The following is a 14637-nucleotide window of genomic DNA, read 5'->3' as shown; positions in this document are numbered from 1 at the left end:
AGCTATAGAATTAATCACGTTAATTTCACACCAGCATTTTTTGAAATCACAACAACCTCAATATTATAAAAGGTTAAATTAGATGAACTAGATTGGTAAAGACTAAATACTTGTAGACACATAGATTTCTTTTAGATTTAAATGGGAATTAAATGGATAGTCTACTACACTAAAATGGTTATGACATAATTGCTTCTTGGAATTTTTGTGCTGGTCAATTATACATTTAATTCACATCAATGAAGTGAAAATTACGATGTACTTACAAAAGCTCTCTGGAGAAGCTGTAATGTTTCTATGGTGATGAACATTTAAACAAGGTTTTGCCTGGACATCTTGCCCTCCTGTAAGGGATGTAAAAACCACTTCATACACTATGTCTCTACCCTTTAGGAAGCCTGGGAAAACCTCTACATTCACAGAACATTTAAAATAGTATCAAGCTATTGTTTTCACTTAATAAAAAGGGTCTCTTAGTAACATTAAAATAAGGTTTGCTCAGCATGGCATCAAGACTGCACTGAACATATACACAGTCATCGGGGGAAGATCGGTAGAAGCGCGAATAAATAACAGAAAATAAAAGCAGGTATTAATTATTTTATTTTAAGCCACGAAAAAACTACAAACAAGCATCTCTAGAGAGTGTCAAACATTTCTCCCTTTGCTCCCAAGTAATCATTAAGAGTATACACGAAAGAGCTTTGGTCTTCACATCAAAGAAAACGGCTTTGTGAAAAGCTTTGTTAAGCTCTACAGTAAAATAGTGAAATGTTTTTTAATACTAATATGCTATACAGTCTATTTTATATACAAATATACTTAATGTGGTCTATACAAGATGAAAAATTAAAACTATAAGATGCTCACACTGCTAAAGCTGGACAAAAAGAAAGTGCTTGGGGTAAGTTAAAATAAAACACTAATATTGCTAGTTCATTGAATTAAGATGTCCATTGTATTAAAATTTGTGGGCAGAAATTTCCCATGATATTAGACAAATAAAAATCCTCCAGATTACAAATAAATTAATACAAGTTTTCAATATGTAAATGAAAGAACCGAATTATAAAAAGACTATAGTAACTAGATATCAACATTTTTAAATTTAATTCTAAATTTGGGAAAAAATATTTCTTAGTACACCACACCACATCAAATAATTCACTGGTTCGCTAGTAAGGCTCTTTTCTTCTATTTTTGTTCTAATTCTTCAGTTCAAAATTCATGGAAAAGAAGAAATGAGAACTAACACTTTCAGAGCTCCTACTAGTTGCTTTATACACGCTTACTGAATCTTTGCAATGTATTAAAAGGTAAATTTGATTACACATAACGAAGTTCACACTCCAAAGAGTGAAATAATTTGCCCGCATGCCAGAATTCACTTTCAATTCAGGTCTGTCAGCCCTCAGGGCCCTGTGCTTTCCACCCCTACCCTTCACCCCCACCTCCCCAGTGACAGAAATAAGTCACAAAAGACAACATCACATGGAAACGAGGAAGTGGAGGAGAATGCTTAAAACAAACAAGACAAACCTATGATTTTAGTAAAGGACCTAAAGCAAAGGACCTAAAAGCTTCTTTTACTGGATCATGAATTTTCAGTTCCATAAAAACAAGCTCATACTGAGGTCAAATGCCCAGTCCTGTAAGAAATCTGTGGCCGGGAGCAGTGGCTCAAGCCTGTAATCCCAGTACTTTGGGAGGCCGAGACGGGCGGATCACGAGGTCAGGATATCGAGACCATCCTGGCTAACACGGTGAAACCCCGTCTCTACTAAAAAATACAAAAAAACTAGCCAGGCGAGGTGGCGTGCGCCTGTAGTCCCAGCTACTCAGGAGGCTGAGGCAGGAGAATGGCGTAAACCCGGGAGGTGGAGCTTGCAGTGAGCTGAGATCCAGCCACTGCACTCCAGCCTGGGCGACACAGCAAGACTCCGTCTCAAAAAAAAAAAAAACAAAAATCTGTAATGCAGCAGAACATCTTAGCCAATATTCACTTTCGTTTCATGAAACACTCAAGAACAAACTCCAACGAAGATACAAGAAAAGAAAGATCATTAGGGTTATCACTTATTATAGTGAAACATAAAAGACATTAAGGTTTAAAATATAATAAAAAGCAATGCCACATGATAATTTAGGTAATAGCATCATACTGCTTATGTGGCAAATAATACTTTACACAAAAAGCACTAGAAATTTTAAAACACTACAGGAGATCCTTTATGATAGTGAACAAAATAGGAAAGACATACATGAAAGCTTCCAGCTGCCTGCTCTCACTCCAGACTAGTCCCCCGTTAGCTCCTTTGGGCCCTTCTCTCCCAGCTTTCCACATTTCCTGCATCTCTCAATAAATAATAGCTACTTTGGGTGGGCAGGTATGAGTGCAGACGCATACATACATATTAATATTTTATTAATATATTTATATATTTTTCCATTGAAAATCAGCAAGTTGGCATTTGGTTTTATGTATCAGCCTCTGTTTAGCTAATAATGTGAGCTGATCACCAAGGGATAAATCACCCTTTTCCCTTTCTATTTTACAATAAAAGTATACTATTTAGCTTTACATGTCTATTAAATACCCATGTATATACTATCCAACTAGAACAAACATTACGATGACCATCCTCCCAACCAAGTCAACCTTCTGCACCAACCTACCCAGAGGTAACCACAAAACACTGCCATGTTTATCATCTATTTATGTTTTTTAAAATTTTGGTAAAATACATATAACATAAAATTCACCATCTCAACCATTTTTAAATGCACAGTTCAGTGGCATTACTACATTCACACTGTTACAGTACCATCACCACCATCCATCTCCAGAATTCTTTTCATATTCACCAACTGAAACTCTGTACCCATTAAACAATAACTTCCCCCGCAATACACAATCCCTGGCAACCACTATACTACTTTCTGTTTCTACAAATTTGACGATGCTAGGTATCTCATATAAGAAGAATCACACGGAATTTGTCCTTTTGTGACTGGACTATTTAACTTAGCAAGGTTCATCCACGTTTGTGGCATGTGACATAATTTCCTTCTTTAGAGCGGAATAATACTTCATTGTATGGATATACCACATGTGGTTTACCCATTATTCATCATACACAGTGGGACTGCTTCCACACGTTAGGTATTGTGAATAATGCTGCTATGAACATGGGTGTACATGTATGTGTTGGAGTTCCTGCCTTCAATTCCTTTGGATGCATACCCAGAAGTGGAACTGGTGGATCAGATGGTAATTCTATTTTTAATTTTTTGAGGAATCGCCGTATTGTTTTCTATACCAGCTCTTCCATTTTACACTCCCACCAACAATGCACAATATTTCCAATTCCTCCACATCCTTACCAATGCTTGCTGTTTTCTGGGTTTTGCTAGTAGTCATCTTACTAGCAGGTATGAAGTGGTATCCACTGCAGTTTTTTGTTTGTTTGTTTTTGAAACAGGGTCTCACTTTGTCACCCAGGCTGGAGTGTAGTGGTACAATCTTGGCTCCCTGCAACCTCTGCCTCCCCGCCTGAACCTCTGCCTCCCGGGTTCAAGTGATTCTCGTGCCTCAGCTACCCAAGTAGCTGGGATTACAGGCACACACCACCATGCCCAGCTAATTTTTGTATTTTTACTAGAGACAGGGTTTTGCCATGTCGGCCAGGCTGGTCTCAAACTCTTGGCCTCAAGTGATCCTCCTGCCTCAGCTTCCCAAAATGGAGGGATTACAGGAATGAGCCACTGGGGCCGGCCTCATTGTAGTTTTGATCTACATTTCCCTAGTGATTAGGGATGTTGATCATCTTTTCATGTGCTTATTGACCATCTGTATATCTTCTTTGGATAGACTTTGGTTGTCTATTCAGTTTCTTTGCCTATTTTGTAATATTTGATAGAGTAAGTTCCATCACCTAGTTCTTCAAAATTGCTCTGGCTATTCTTGGCTTTCTGCACTTCCATTAAAATTTTACTACCTGCTTGTCACGTTCTATAAGAAAACTTTGCAGAATTTTTATCAGAATTGCAAAAACTCTAAAAATTATGAACACAGAATATCTATCAATTTATTTAGGTTTTCTTTAACATCTTTCTTGTTTTGAGACAGGGTCTTCCTTTATCACCAAGTGTGAAGTGCAGTGGTATAATCATGACTCACCGCAGCTTTGAACTCCAGGGCTCAAACAATCCTCCCACCTTAGCCTCCCGAGAAGCTGGGACTATAGGCATGCACCAACCAGGCTCAGTTAATTTTTTTTAAATTTTATTTTATAGAGACGGGACCTCGCTTTGTTGCCCAGACTAGTCTCGAACTCCTGGCCTCCTGCGATTCTCCCACCTCGGCCTCCCAAAGTGCTGGGATTATAGGCATGAGTCACTGTGCCCAGCCAACATCTTTCAATAAGATTTTTTGTTTCCATTATTGTTTCCATAAAGGCTTTAAATATCATTTGTTAGATTTATTTCAACATACCTTAGGCTGTTTCGCTATTATAATTAGATTTTCAGTTTGTTGCCGGTATTTACTGATTTTTTAAAAAATATATTAATCCTGTACCCAGTGTCCTTGTTAAATTTTTTTATTTGAATAATCTATTTTTAAATTCAGTTAAGCTTGACTTTCTAGTTTTATTTACCTCTATGCAGGTTCATTAGGACATGTGCAGGGACTGTATGAAAACATTCCTATCCGCTCTAGATACTGCTCTTACCCATAACAGGAAAGAAAGAAGACAGCTCCTTCAACGGTGTAAGAGATCAGGCCATGTCAGCTCATCAACTTCATCATCAAAGTCTATGTGTAGAATCTGCTTCAGAAATGAAAGTCTTTTTTTGTCAGTTAATACCTTCGTAATTACCACTCTTCTTGTTGTATTTTGTTTACTTTTTGTTATTTTGGGTTTTTTTTTTTGTTTTTTTTTTACAGTATCACACTATAATAGCAGCTTGCTTCTATAAGTGGTAACCAGCTCTGCATGGTGTAGAATGACTCAGCAGCATGCACTTCTGGCAATACTGAGGACTAGATATCCTTAAGTTTTTCTGTTAAAGAAAATCCCCTAGATAATATATTTAAAGTCTCCTTGAAATCTTTTTTGCCTACCAACTCTCTGAGTAATACACTGAGTTTGGGGCCTCTCATGGTGTTGGCTTTTCTCAAATGTTTATTCGTCTTTGAATTCTCTGTTCATCTCCATATTTAAGAATTCTTGTCCTGCTTGTTCTCCTTATCATCTCCTGCCTCTGATGATACTGAATTTAGTGAATGGATCTAGAGAGTGAATGGAGGCGGGCAGGACTAATTCTGGGGGGCGTCTTGTACGTTGGTGGACCTTTATAAGCATTAATCTGAACTCTCACATCACCAGTACCCACATTCACTACTCCAGCCCAAAGCCAATGCTACCGCTGCCTGCTGACTGCAGCTCTCTTCTCAGCACCCTGCTTCTGTCTGTCCCTAATGTCCTTCAGTAGCAGAGTCACATGGTTTTAATTCTGTTAAAGTCAGGTCAAAGGAGAACCTGAGGAGTACAGATAATCAGAAATCCTAAAATCGATTTGCGAAACTGCGTAATATCCTATGGAAAAATAAAATGAAACGTTGGGGTTATCTTTTATACAGGGGAAAGTCAATTGGCTCTCTATTAGATAAAATCCACTTGCATTGCTCTCTACTTCCTCCAAGGTAACTCTAACTCTACAGAGAGGTAAAAGGGCCCAGGCAGTGGAAAGTCAGTCAAACGCACATACCCCTCTAGGACCCGGTAATCCCCAGGATCTACCACACAATGCCCAGGACTCCACTAACAGACACCTGCATCTCTTTTGCCCATTTCCAAGTCTTGGACAATTTTTCCTGACACCAGAAAAACGTATATACACAAGATGAACTGTTAAAGTAAGAAGAACATAAAATATAAGTACACACTAATTATAGTAAAACAGTAATCCAAGTACAAATGTTGACAGGTACTTTGGAATGATACAAAATATGATTTGGGGCCAGGTGCAGTGGTGTGCGCCTGTAATCCCAGCTACTCGGGAGGCTGATGCGGGAGAATCACTTGAACCCAGGAGGCAGAGGCTAGAGTGAGCCAAGATCATGCCACTGCACTCCAGCCTGGCAGACAGGGCAAGACCCTGTGTCAAAAAACATAAAAACAAAAACAAACAAACAAAAAAAACCTAAAATATGATTTGGGGTTAACTGGCATTCTATAAAATTGTAAAAATTAGAATATTAATGAAAACCCAACAGAAAGCAAGATAAACAGGAAAATTAATTAAAACCATCAGTGTAATATGCTTCATGCAAGCCACGTAAGACACAGGAGAGGTAAACACTGAGAATCCTGACATACGGATGTATTCAGCAGTGGCTCGCAAACTTATAGGAATCATCTTGCAACCTTGAGAAGGAGTTTCTGAACACTACCTTGGAAAAAATCTCCTTAAACAGAACCTTAGGGTTGGGAGAGACTAAAACAACTACAAAGCTTTGCTCTGTTTGCTACAGAGCAAAGGACAGAAGAAAGGACCTGGGCTCCGTATCTCTAGAATAAAGCTGAGCAGATTCAAGCAGAGACAATGAATCTTCCCAGAGGTGGAAACAAGGCCAGAGAATGCAAAGTTAATACAGAACTGAATTACTATGTTCCAGATAAAAGGTCAGTAAAGCAAACAGGTAGAAGAGGAGTCATGAGTTCAAGATGATGGGTCACGCACACACTTTTTACCATAAAAGATGGGAGAAATATACAATAAATCACCAATCTACATGTCCCTAACACTAGCAATAGTATGTGGCATGCAATAAGCCATCAAAAAATACTAACTGAATGATTTAATTACGCCAGAGGACAGAAGCACCACCAGCAGACTAGTGACACTGAGAAGTTCCTAAAAGACAGCAAATAGATGGGATCGAATATATGGGAAAATGTCCAGGGAAAGGTATAGATGGGAGGCAGGGAGGGAAGGTGGGAGGGAGGGAAGGAGGGAGGCTGCGAAGGAAGGAGAGAAGGAGGGAGGCCAGGAGGGAAGGAAGAAAGGAGGGAGGGAGGGGAGGGAAAAAAGAAGAAAAGAGTTAGTTAGCAGTGATGCCCAGTGCTACAAGCTTATAGTCAAAAAGCTCAAAACTACTTCTAATTATAGGTAAGAATTTAATGTTAAGAAATAATAGGTAAGGGTAACATTATTGTATAAATTGTTCTAGAATAACTGAATAGTAATACAGAGAGAAAATAACTTAGGTTTTCTCTTTTTAACCACCTCACAAAATTAGCTACAGATAGATGAAAATATTAGATCTTTGCAAAACTCAAGGACAAAGTAGCCAAAATAGAATGGACTACATTATTCACCCCAGCTTTGAAGGAATGGTAACACTTGAAGAGCGAAACCAACTATCAAATTACTAAGAAAGAGTTTAGTTTAAGTGTAAATATGTCGAAAAGCTAGCAGAAAACAAAATCAGGTTTTGTTTGGGCCTGCTTATATAATATTTGTTAATAAGTCCTGAGTTTTCTCACACAATTAAAGAAAACTAAACAGCATGTGACATGGTTAAATAGGACCAAGTCAAATGTATATATTATGAATCTTAAATTATAATAAATCAACTTTCTAAAACCAGCCTTAATTATATCTTTATATATACCCCCTGCTAATCAAAATTTACCATATATATAGTTGATTAAAATGATTAAATTATGCATAACATTTTTAATCAACTTTAATGCTATTTTCTTGGCTTAGGATTTTCCAACAATACAGGTATCTATAGTAACATAGAGCCGCAAACTCTTGGGAAGTCAAGGCCTGCGGATGAGCTCGCAGGGGAGACTTTCTTCTGCCCAGAGCTAAGGCTGACAGTCGTCCTCTGTCAATGGGCAAGGTGTGTGCATGCTTTAAAATCCGCTCTTTGCCTGAGCACTTCTTACTGGACCTCAGTTCTGACTCCTGGTCTCTGTGTGCCTCTAACCTCATTTTTTCCAAACTAAAGGTCCCATGTTACTTGGTGACCACCCTCCCTTCCTTGCTGAGGAAACCATGGCTTGGTTTATTCACTTATTCTTGGGGTTTTGTTGTTCCTGTTTGTTGCTCTTCAAATACTCAGAGATTTTTCTGGCTTTCTTGAGAACTTATCTATGTACTTAATATTAATAAGACAGGCTGCTTGTTACATAGTTATATTTTTGACAAGGTCCTATTTAAACAATAGGATGTGCTGTTTAACTTCCTTTAAACCAACTATGTTAAAAAAAAAAAAAAAAACTCATGGGGTGACAATAAACATTATATAATCAGGCTCAAATAAAGCCTGATGTAGAAAATACACAGACTAAAATTTCTCTTTGCATGACAACTAACAATATTTTTGAAACTGTAATCTGTTGAACTTCTAAAACCCTGATTTATTTTTTATAATTTTCATGTTATTTCTACATGCTGAAATAAGAAAACATTTCAAGGAGTTATTTCCCAATAAGTGATAAATATTTCTCAGTATGTAACATTCCATGTCTAAGTTGTCTATTTTCAATAAATGAAGTCAAAGTAGATATGACTGGATCTTTCTTTTCTTTTATTTTTTTAGAGCTGGAGTCTCGCTCTCTCTCCCAGGCTGGAGCGCAATAGCACAATCTTGGCTCACTGCAACCTCCACCACCCAGGTTCAAGTGATTCTCCTGCCTCAGCCTCCTGAGTAGCTGGGATTACAGGTGCCTGCCACCACACCCGGCTCATTTTTGTATATTTAGTAGAGCCAGTGTTTCACCATGTTGCCCACGCTGGTCTCAAACTGACCTCAGGTGATCCACCTGCCTTGGCCCCGTGAAGCGCTGGGTTACAGGTGTGAGCCACCACACCTGGCCTAGCACTCCATTCTCGCTGTGTGGCATTAATTTTAAGGTTTTAGGGCCATCCTGATGTGCTATACAAAAGTTTTCATAAGGCCGGGTACAGTAGCTCAAGCCTGTAATCCCAGTACTTTGGGAAGTCAAGGTGGGCGGACTGCTTGAGGCCAGGAGTTGGAGACCAGCCTAAGTAACATAGCAAAACCCCATTTCTTTAAAAAAAAAAAAAATTTGATCAGCCAAATACAGGATCTAGTGAAGATTAACGTGGACAGACCTTTACTATCTGTATTGTTACTAGTAGTATGCTCTTCATTACCTCGTATTTAAACATCAGTGTACCTTTTATTTATGATATTTAACCAATTATCCATTAGAGGCATTAGTTAAGCAATCTGTGACTAGGAATTTTTTAAAATAGAAAACAGCTCAAAACCATGCCTACGGCTTGTCCGGTTCAGCTGAGTCAAGCACTGAAATCATGGGCATGCTCCCCAACCTCTATTAATACCTGGCGTACTCACCAAACCCCACATTCACAGGCTCTCAACATATCTTGTTTTAAAGAAAAAAATATAAAATACTCATAAATATATAATATTTTTATTTTAAAAAATAAGAAATAGTATGAGGTATCTTTACAGAATGAAACTGCAGAAACCCTTCTGTAATTTCTAGAAGATCTGAGAATCACTTGGTATAAATTGGCTGGGTGTGGTGGCTCACGCCTGTAATCCCAGCACTTTGGGTGGCCAAGGCAGGCAGATCACCTGAGGTCAGGAGTTCGAGGGCAGCTTGGCCAAAATGGTGAAACCCTGTCTCTACTAAAAATACAAAAATTAGCCAGGTGTGGTGGCAGGCACCTGTAATCCCAGCTACTTGGGAGGCTGAGACAGGAGAATCACTTGAACCAGGGAAAGGGAGGTGCAGGGAGCCAAGATCCTGCCATTGCACTCCAGCCTGGGCGACAGAGCGAGACTCCATCTCTAAAAATAAATAAATAAATAAATCTAGTATTATAAAACAACTTAAAACTTCTTCCTCTGTGCTACAAATAGAAGAAATGTTTTCCATAAAACTGATCATTTCAACATACTGAATCCTAACTTTGTCTACCGTTAGTGTGTCCTCATTTTTTCAGTTTTTGCCTGCTGATCTCATTTTTAATCCCTAAAAGAAGATACATTCACATATATATATTTTAATGTTTCGGTTGCTTTAGAATTCAATCACTTCAGAACAATACAACCTTGTCTTTCTAGATGAGAATTTCCTTTCTTTAACGGAAAATGTGCAAACCAATAAATATTTAAGTCGTATCATGTTAGTGACTTAAGTTTTAAAGAAAAGTAGATTTATCACAGGCTAAAATATTACCTAATGTCAAACTATCAAACAATCTTACTGCCTTCGATGTAAACAAATACACAACTTCTATATTAAATGACAAATAAATGAACTGTAAATTAATGTACCAAGGTTCAGCTATATATTGGCAAACATTTCATAGATCAAAGATTAACATTGTGACCTGCTGAATAAATGATTTTATAGATGAATAAATATGAGCTTAAGGGCCAAATAAATCTAAGATGGTAACAATTCAACCTCTAGTCTCTCTGGTGAGCTGTTGTCCTGCAGGTCTGTGGTAACCTAATGACTTAAGAAGCTCTCTAGTAGCACTAAATCCGACATCTAATTTTACTTTCAAATAAAGTTTATTCCAACCAAAGGTGGGTAGTTTTCTATTTCCCGCAAAAACTTTTAGAAAAGATACCCTAAATAACAATGATGATTTCTATAAAACTGTTTCATGAGTATTGGAAGTATTACGACCAGTTTAATTTCAAGTATAATTACTTTAAAATCTGTACTTGGTGACTTTCTATTTCCTCTCTGCCAAAGCTTTTCTTCATTTAACAGAGGCCTAAACTATCAAACATTATGGGACATTAGTTAGTAATTTAAGCATCATATAAAAGGGTTTGAAGTTTAGTTATCTATTAAACATAATACCTATTTTTTACAAGCTATACAGTTCTAAAACAGATTCTATTTCAAAAAAAAATAAAAGTTGAATATGTCAATACCAATGTAATTTCTCATGTCACTTTGCTGTTAGATATAAAAAGTAATCCTACACAAGTTTTCCTGATGTTTCATCATCAGCTTCAACCTAGTTGGTACATTTAAGCACCTAATAATAACTGCTACTTAAAATGTGTCTTGGGTACTTCACCAACCTTTTAGGTGAGGCTACTAAATCCCTCAGCAACCCCGGTAGACAGACACTGTTAGACTCATTTTATAAATGTGGACACAATGAAATATGCCCTAAGTTACAGTCAGTAAGAAGAGTGAAGATTGAAGTCCAGGTATTCTGAATTCCAAAGTTCGTATTTTTTGCCACTGTTATGCAAATAAAGAGATAATCTAGCCTTTAAATACAGAAATTTATCATTTTTGTGATAATGAAAGGCAAAGATGAACGTACAATGTAAGGGTTCAATTCAAAGTGTACCATCACAATGTATATGGAAACTGAGTGATGTCTTTAAAAAACCTGTTACTTAACAATCACAGATACTATAATTAAAGCCGTAACTTAGTGCCCTGCTAGATCCAACTGTATTAAGAACAGTGACAAAATGTCATTTCCTGAACTAAATGATTTTCAATTCAAAATTTTTATAAACGCAAACGATTTTTAAATGAAATAAATGTATTTACTCCTTTCCTCAAAATAACACTTTCCTATTTCTTTCCGAGTTCCCACATGCCCAGATCTGATGTCTCAAATGCTCACTTTACATGGTTGTAACCACACCTTTACAGTAGAACAATTCCAACAGGAGGCTTAAGTATCACAGCATTATCAGAAGAGAGTATTTTCCAAGCAATCATTCTGATCCATGACCATTTCTAAGGTAAGATCTAGTGCTCTCAATTGGGGGACGGTAGAGGATTTCTATTAATACAATGCTCTATGATTTCTTTTCTTGAAGGTGTTGGGAAAATCAAATTAACACATAACAATGGTTAGTGAGATACGGCTTCATTTTCTGTAATAAACACTAAGATCAAAACATGACCCAAGTTAAATTTCCTTGCAGGGTTCCCAGCAGGGGCTTCCCTTTTGTCTGTGATTTCCTCTCACCCACCAGCACCAGGCCAAATATGCGCATGTGCCACTAACACTAAGCAGCACTTCCTTAATCACTCATTTCCAACAATTTATGGATCATCAGTGGCAAAAAACGAGCAAAAATAATGAAAGAATGCAATGAAAGCTCGTGGAGACAGAGGCTGGACTTCCTACTCACTCTGTGTCTCTTTAGGATGGAGGCCTGATACAAATTAGCCACTGGGGGGAAAAAGTCATCTGGTCATAAAATACAGTACAAGGTCACTTTTATGTAAGTTTGCCAAAAGGGACATAAACCAGGACAATTTCAAACTGTGACACAGGATAGAAACATATTAAAAAAATCTTTGTTCCTCCTCTATTGTGCTGTCATGTTGCTCAGCTTTATAGACATTCCAAGCACCAGCACAGAACTCTTCGCTTCCACCTGGTCAGTCCAATTAATTAAGAAAGGAAGTTACCTAAAATTTTGTACTTTTTGCTTTTATTATCAAGCACTTTGTTTGAAGTTACAGGAGTTAACCTCTTAATCCTACAGACCGTGTGCTATGCTCTGGCCATTCGGGGATGTCTGGATGGTTTGGATAATTGGTCAGGATGTTGCTTATGTTACATTTTATGCTATGACTTCAAATCAAAGATAGGCATTAAAGTGAAGTACGATAGAAATTTACTCCCAGAAAAATCTTGGGTTTATGAATTAATCTGTCCTAAAATTTACATAACAATCATATAGAGATATTTTCTCCCACTTTCATTAAGTCATTGAATTTTTTTTCCTCCTAGCATTTTAATTCAAAATAAGATGCTAAGATATAACGTGAAACAAATATATTCCTAACTACCATATAAACACTGGCCAGAGGTTATACCTCCAAGAGTTTATTACAAAATCAGAAAATATCTCTGATATTAATCCAGACAACCTGGAGGTCTTTTCTGGAGCGGAGGAGGGAGACAAATCATACAGTCAATCTGAGGTATGATAAGTACAGCAGTAATGTCTGCCCTAAGATGTTCCCTGAGCCCTAAAATCCACGTACTGCAGAAAAAGTAGGTTTACTACAAAACAAAACAAAAACCACCAAACGGAACCTTTTTATCAGAGTTGAAAAATTAAGATGTAAACAGAGTCACTTTCAAATACCTATGAACATACCTAAAGCTCAATACAATACACATAGGTGACAGTAAAACAATCTACATTTGGTAAACATTTAACTGCTAACAATAAGTCTAAATTCCAAGATAAAAGTTAGCTGCTTACTAAAAAAAGTTTTACTTTATCAAAACCATTTCTACCCTTTTACACTTGAGAATTATAAAGTAAGGGAATAGCAAGGAGATGGTCCTAATAAAATAGAAACACACACCGCTGCCACCGTAAGAAGAGAGAAGCAAAGCTATTTAAGGCCCTTAAAAGGACATAGTCAACCCCCCAGGCCTAATATGTCCTGTTTGAATTAACATAGTGGTTTAATTAAAAACTAAGCAGAGAATTCTGCTTAATTTGATTTTCAATTCAAGCTCTGCATCCGCCCATGGCCAGTGGCCAATTTCCGCATCTCGGCACAATATGCAAGAAGCTGTTTGAACATCGATTGCCCAGGGGAATCCATGGGAGTAGAGTGGGGCCATATGCCATTTAGGGATACACCAGACTTAGACACAGTAAAACAGCACCAGGAGGGTGGCCACAGGAAAAAAAAAAAAAAGAGGAAATTTTACTTAACCATATTACAAGTTTGTCATTGCTCAAATTAGTGTGCTGAATCTACCAATTACAAAGGTTTCTAGCCTCTCTTCAGGATCACTTCAGAAACTACATGCGTCAAATGTAATCAATGAGCAAGCAGTTTTAAAGGAATATACATAAATATACATACTTATTAGCCAAATATGTTAAACATTTGAATGACTGTGATCAATCATATTAATTTCAATAAAGCGGCTAAATTAATTCTAGTAAGTACTGTGTAAAGAACCATATATCTTAAAAAATGTTATTTAGAACTTACACAGGTAATTAACAAATGATTCTAGACTACAGAAATAAACAACATGAACAGGCTCAAATGTATACTTAACACATTTAGACTTAACGACACAATATTAATAACCTTTCCAACTTTCATTTGACTGATTTTAAAACTGAGAAATATGAATATTTTAAAATGACACGCCTTGATTAGCTTAATTTTAAAACTTTCTAAACGTTTCTACTAGGATCTAGAACACATCTTATCTTCAAACAACTTTATTTCAAAGTATGCTACCTGTAATGCTCAAGCTGTTATTCTACTTCAGTACATGCCATTTCAAAATGGGAAACATATTTTAAAACTACCTGAGATAATAATCTGTGAGTAATAAAAGATGATTGTACTATATTCAGTTGCTTGCTTTCTGAGGCCCATATTTTACAGAATACTTAGTGATAATAAGTATTTTAGAATACTTATTATTCTAGAATACTAAGTGAAGTCCTGGGCTATGTGCATTACATAAATAATCACATCTCATTTAATCAACAAAATAATACAATAAAGTAAATATAATTATTACACCTGTTTTTACAGAAAGCAACCCTGAGGTTTAGATGAAGTCACCTGC

At 37.0% G+C, this 14637-nt stretch overlaps 1 protein-coding gene across 9 annotated transcripts in view; it reads right to left on the bottom strand.

The window, feature by feature from the left end:
• The window catches only part of LMBR1 (limb development membrane protein 1), a 214090-nt gene that overhangs the window by 104669 nt on the left and 94784 nt on the right, over positions 1–14637 (bottom strand). For 2 of the 9 annotated variants that reach the window (XM_033194182.1, XM_033194183.1), the window contains one exon: positions 267–344. The exons of the other annotated variants lie outside the window; for them this stretch is intronic. In XM_033194182.1, coding sequence (XP_033050073.1) covers positions 267–311 — 45 coding nt within the window. In that variant the 5' untranslated portion in view covers positions 312–344. The remainder of the gene's footprint in view (positions 1–266; positions 345–14637) is intronic. 9 annotated transcript variants of the gene reach the window in all.

The sequence above is a fragment of the Trachypithecus francoisi genome, unplaced genomic scaffold (assembly GCF_009764315.1).
Source record: "Trachypithecus francoisi isolate TF-2019V2 unplaced genomic scaffold, Tfra_2.0 Lachesis_group4, whole genome shotgun sequence".
Classification (NCBI taxonomy): Eukaryota; Metazoa; Chordata; class Mammalia; order Primates; family Cercopithecidae; genus Trachypithecus; species Trachypithecus francoisi.
This window is presented reverse-complemented; position numbering and strand designations above follow the sequence as displayed.